Source organism: Neomonachus schauinslandi, chromosome 8 (genome assembly GCF_002201575.2).
Source record: "Neomonachus schauinslandi chromosome 8, ASM220157v2, whole genome shotgun sequence".
Taxonomy (NCBI): Eukaryota; Metazoa; Chordata; class Mammalia; order Carnivora; family Phocidae; genus Neomonachus; species Neomonachus schauinslandi.
The window spans coordinates 71,232,011-71,238,010 of record NC_058410.1 but is presented as its reverse complement, the minus strand read 5'-3'; the positions used below and the strand labels follow the sequence as shown (position 1 = coordinate 71,238,010).

The 6,000-nt window shown below is 34.3% G+C and overlaps 1 protein-coding gene across 2 annotated transcripts in view; it reads left to right on the top strand.

The window, feature by feature from the left end:
• ORC3 (origin recognition complex subunit 3) overlaps nucleotides 1-6,000 on the top strand; it is a 59,358-nt gene that overhangs the window by 7,859 nt on the left and 45,499 nt on the right. For both annotated transcript variants that reach the window (XM_044917256.1, XM_044917257.1), the window contains exons 3-5: nucleotides 1,444-1,541; nucleotides 3,288-3,432; nucleotides 5,800-5,904. In XM_044917256.1, coding sequence (XP_044773191.1) covers nucleotides 1,444-1,541; nucleotides 3,288-3,432; nucleotides 5,800-5,904 — 348 coding nt within the window. The remainder of the gene's footprint in view (nucleotides 1-1,443; nucleotides 1,542-3,287; nucleotides 3,433-5,799; nucleotides 5,905-6,000) is intronic.

The window sequence follows — 6,000 nt, the reverse complement described above, 5'->3', positions numbered from 1 at the left end:
TTCTAAGGCTTTTGATAAATTAAAAAAATACTTGCCTAAAACTCTGAGTCAACTATGAACAGAAGCAGAGTTCCTTAACATAAAAGAGAATCTGTATTTCAAACTACTAGTTAACATAAAACTTGATGGTAGAATGCTAGTAGCTTCTCAGTGAAGTCAGGAACAAAATAGGTATTTTCACTGTTATTGAACCCTTTAAAAGTTGTAGTTGTTACAATAAAATACCTAGTAGTAAACAATAAGAAATATGAAAGAAAGTAGAAAACTACAAGGAATGTAGAATATTGATTAAAGGAAGAGACCTGTAGTGTTTTGGATGTAGATTTTCTAACATATTACAAATATTTCTTTCCAAATCAACCTACAGATTTTATTTTATTCAGTCAAAGTACTATTGTAATTATTTTTGTGCAATGGCAAAATTTATTTGAAAGAATGGCTTAAAATATTTTGAAGAAGAATGATTATGTGCGGTGGTGGTAGGAAGGAGACCTGGAATTATTCCCTGTGTGAATGTACTGCAAAGCTCCAATCATTTAATGATTTCAAATAGTTCAGGACAGCTCTGGGAATAGACTTGGATTCAGTAGAACAAAAGAAGAAGTTTAAAAAATAGCTCCAAGTACATTTGTAAGTACTGAGATAACAAGGGCGCCTCAAATCAGTGAGAGAAAGGATGGATTATTTAGTAAGTGAATGTTTTCATACAGAAGGTTAAAGCCCAAGTGTGAGTCATGAAATCAACTTAGTCATAATAGTTTTAAAAAACAGAATAGGAAAGAAAACATTTGCTGTCACATGATAAGTATTGTTTTGTGGGGCCTTTGTTTTTGTTTCTGTTAAACATCTGTGTGTTGGATAATGACGTGAAATGTATTCCTTAATGGGGATCATGGTTTAAAAAGTTTGAAAACCACTGGTATTTTGATAAATGGTGTTTTGATGAATGGCTAACCATTTGGAGGAAAACATTAAAACGTATAAAATAATACAGACAGACTAAATAAAAGGCTGGGCTAACATATGTCAATTGAATAAAGGAACAAGAACCATCGTAAGTATCATTTCATAAAGGAGAGTTCAGAGCAAATATATGAAGCGTAGTATACAAGGCTTTCGAATAAGAGCAAATAATGAAAATATGTTAATATTAAATGTTTATGCCTCAAACCAAATCCATTAAATACTGTTAGCAATTTAAAAGTACATGATAGAAATATAACTTAAAAATTAAAGATATTTTAATCATATAGATACAATTACTATAGTAAAAATATAAGATATATAAATAAAATATAAAGGGTATTGAATGTTACCTATCTCCAAATATATGTATTTTTGATACATATTTCAGTCCCATCCCTTACTGTGTGATTTTGCACAGAGATTTCTAACTTTTATTATATAAAAAAGAAACTGACCTATTTCTTTCTGTGTTTTTAGAGAACTATTTTAATAAAGGGAAAAATGAGTCTGAGGACAGTAAGCTTCGATTTGAAACTTATCACTTGATATGGCAGCAGATGAAATTTGAAACTGAGGTGAATACTTTTCTTAATGACTTAATATTTCTCTAATAACGTAAATCTCATATTTGTTCTTCCCATCTTCCTTTCCATCATTATTCAAGACTCTTGATGAAACATAGGTAATATTAGTTTAGTATAATCTGTATATTCTAAAAAACGCTCATGTTCCAAGTATTAAGCATAGCTTCAGGTACTGGAACATACATTAATAATAATAGCTGCCAAGGCAAGGGGCTCTTTACATATCCTCACAACTTTTAAATGGTGACACTCTTTAAATTATCCATTCAGAGATGCCTGGGTGGCTCAGTTGATTAATCGTCTGCCTTTGGCTCAGGTCATGATCCCAGGGTCCTGGGATCGAGTCCCACATTGGGCTCCTTGCTCAGCGGGGAGCCTGCTTCTCCCTCTGCTTGCCGCTCCCCCGCTTGTGCTCTCTCTCTCTCTCTCTGACAAATAAATAAATAAATAAATAAATAAAATCTTTAAAAAATAAACAAATAAATTATCCATTCAGTTATACAAGTAAGAAGTCAAGCTATTTTTAAATTACTTCACTCCCTCATCCTCATGTCCAGTTTCTATGTTCTTTATATTCCAGCTCTGAAATAATTTCTCTGCTATGGCAGATTCATAGCTGTAGGGCCAACATCTTGAGAGGATTTGTTTTGTTTGACCAACACGGTGTTGTACTTTTTTTGGTTTTTTAATGCCTGTGGGAGGGTTATGCACTTCGTTTATTACTGCTTCCCACCACTCTTTATTGCTTTCCACCTAGGGCTTTGCTCATTTATGGATTCCAAGTGACCCTTGAAAGTATTTGAGTTTGTGGTTTCTAGTTTAGGCCTTCATTTCTTAACCTGGATTGTGATGATCCTCCTAACCGATGTCTTTGCCTTTGATGTCAGACCCCTCAGGCCTGTCACTAAGTCCCTCTGGCACCATTGGCAAGTTAGAAAAGCCCTCCCTTCAGGCAGGCACAGCCCTGTGCCAGGGTGCAAGAGCTTTCCCACCTCACTGCTGGTGTAGCTTCCCCCAGCTCCTTCACAGTGCTGCCTGATTCCCCCTTCTTAACCCTGATGGAATCATGTCTCTCCTTCACATGCCTTCAGTGGTTCTCCCCACAGGATAAAATCCAAACTGCTTAACATCAAGTATAATTTCATAGGCCTAGCCCCTTGCCTGTTTGTCCAGGCTCATTCCCTACCACTTCCTGTGTTCTTGACGCTTAGCTCTGTCTGTGGTTCCCCAGGTACTTGGTGCTTCCTTCCTTGCTTCCTCCACTCCCCATTCCATCTAACTTTCTTCTCCATATAATCACCTCCTCCATCACCTGCTCTAATGCTTTGACTCAAATATGTCCCCTCCTCAGCTTAAGTTGGGTGGTCCTATTCTTGGGTGGTCCTATTCTTCATCATAGCACTCTACCCAATGTATTTTAATTGTTAAGTGTTCTTGCTCAGTTTTTTTTTTTGTTGTTGTTGTTTTTTCACTGTTTTAGGATAAAGACTACCTTTCATTTGTAAGGTGGTTAGTAAATGTTTGTTGAATGAATAAATGAGATTCTTTAGTGAGGGAATCCAAAGCACTAATGACTGGAGCTTTAAGGAAAAAAAATTTTTTTTTTAATTTCTTCCATCTAATAATCATTTTACATGTAATCTTTGGAATTAATGACAAATTATCTTTCCCAAACTTAGAAAGATGCATCAGATTACTACTGATAAAAATTCATAAAGTTTTGTGTTTTCTTCATAGCAACTACAAGAGGAATTAAATAAAAACCTGTTCGATAGTCTAACTGAATTTCTGCAAAAGTCTTACTCTGGATTTCAGAAGAATTCAAGAGACTGGGGCTGTCAAATAAAACTCAGAGAAATTCCAACTGCTGCTATCATTCTAGGTATATATGGGTGTATGTTTGTTTTTTTAATTAGTGGTTTTGTTATAGAGAATAGTGAAGAATAACCTGTTTCGATAGACTTTTTTATCTCTTTTATAGAATTAAACTAATTCTTGTTTGCTTTACATACTTTGAAAACCAATAAAAGTTCTTTGTGCTGATCATACGTTTGTAAATTAAAGGAAATTGACCCAGGATTAGGTAGTACCCTCCTCAACTTTGTCAGAAAAATGAAGGGGAAATATATTTGTGTTACTCTTTTTAGTTATTTTATGAGAATATATGAGATTTGAATTTGGTAATAAACCACTGGTGGGTAAATAGATTTGTTTTTTTAATTGTCTCTTCAGTGGAATTATCTATGACCTTAATTTTATTTCCCTCTGCTTAGTTTATCAATCTTAGATTGTTTTATAATACTGTATTAATATTAATTGTTTAGAAGGGGGTTTGGATGAATTATATATAAACTGCTTTCAAACTGCAGGTGGTAAATTTCTCTGGTACTTAAATATCCATCATTAATGTCCCATTTGAACCAAACATCTGGTTGCAGGATAATGGAAAAAAATTTCTTTGGCATACTAGCAAATTTCCTTATTTCTTTTGGAAAGAAAGTTGGATTTATTTGGATTTCAAATGTACTCTTCATCACACTTATAATTTATTATTTATTCAAGGTTTGTTAAACTAGTGAGCACTGAGATAAGGACTTATTTTGTTAATACTGCCTTTAATACTGTTCATTACCTAAATCTCATTCCTCATGTTCAGGGCAATACTTATCAAAATTCAGTGTACCTACAAAAGCCTCCAGGGGGTTTTAGTAAATGCAGGTTTTTGTCAGTAGGTCTGAGGTGGGGCCTGAAACTCTGCATTTATAACAGGCCTCCTGCTGATGCCCATACTGCTGATCCCAGGACTACTCTGAGTAACAACACACAGGGAATGATTTTTATAATAATTTTATATAATTTTTATAATTTGAACAGCTTTTTAGCGCAGCCTGCACTTAATTTCAAAATCCTTTCCATTTATGGATGAGAAACTGAGACCCAGTGATGACTGGATTATACTGTTTGGTACTTTGTTTCTCTTGGCCAGGTTATAATAGTTAGAGGTGGAGTGGGGAAAACATAATCAAGAGCAGTGGCTTGATTGTTGAGAGCACTGTTGAAATCCCTTCTCTGCCTACTGCCAAAAGGAGAAAAGCTAATGGAAATGTTATATTTCAAAATCAGTAGTCTGACAAGAACATTTTCCCAGTTAAAGACATTGTTGATTTTTTGTTTCAATGTTAAATAGCTTATAAAGTGAGTCAGTGGAAGACTATCTTGTCTTCCAGTGTTTTGCTAACCTCCCAGAGTTGTTCAGAGATGCAGTATCACGATCATAGACCATAATGTGTCTAGGAATATCATTTTGATACTGTAAAAAGAAAAAATCCATAGTCAAAGAATGCTTAAGCACAGTTGCACATTTCCTATTTTCAAAAAGGTGTATGTCCATTTAAAAATAACCTGCCAAAAATTTTATTTGTTGGCTATCCTAGAAAAAAATTTTTTGCTTCTTGGAGGCCTGGATTCTGAACCTTTTGTTTTTCTTCCAGCCAGTTGAAGTTTTATAAGTAGCAATTATCAACCAGTTTCAGGATGTTTACTGTTGGCACCTGCCTAAGTGCCAAAGCACTTTCTAGAAATCACAGATTGTGACGTCAAGGAAAGTATCAGTAGAATTTTTTTCCCATGTAGTGGGGAAATTACACTTAACTCTGATAACTACATGCACAGCACTAAACTCTGATTTGTGGAAATGAGAACGAGAGGGGCTTAGTAAATACCTAAAGGACCTAAAGTTTTATTAGTTTTTAGGCTCTTCCCTCAGAAATTAGCTTACTGTATACTTTACCTATTGTATTTACTACAACAATCATTAACAGTATTAGTGATTGGATTCTCCTCACTTGTTAAGTCAGGGTCACAGTAAGCCTGGAATCCATAGCCCTTATTTTTTTTTTTTTTCATAGCCCTTATTTTTGAATCATTAGTTTAAAGAGTTCTTTATGAGTTTGACAAAAGTAACGAAATTACTCCTAAGATATTTTCAAGGGTTAACTACATATCCTCAGTAACTTTTTTTAAAGAGAAATTGTGCAAAATACCCTTTCTGACAAATAAGTATTGTGTATGCCTCCAGATACCTATTGTCAATGGTGGTCTCTTCACTTACGCAGTATATTTTTTTGGTTTCTGTTATTAATTGTATTTAAAAATATTTTTATTTAGTAATTCACTTGACATGTTAGCCTTGTTGTTGTTGTATTGTTAATAATACAAATGATGTTGTAATACTGATATTATTCCATAGGTGTGAACGTAACAGATCATGATTTAACATTCAGAAGTCTAACAGAAGCCCTTCAGAATAATGTCACTCCATATGTAGTCTCATTGCAAGCTAAAGATTGTCCAGGTACAGAATAAATGCCATAATAACCTTGGTGAGATGTTACAAATCTCTTCTGGCCTTCTCTCTCTAGCTTTTTTTATCCCTTTTTATTCGTGGGAA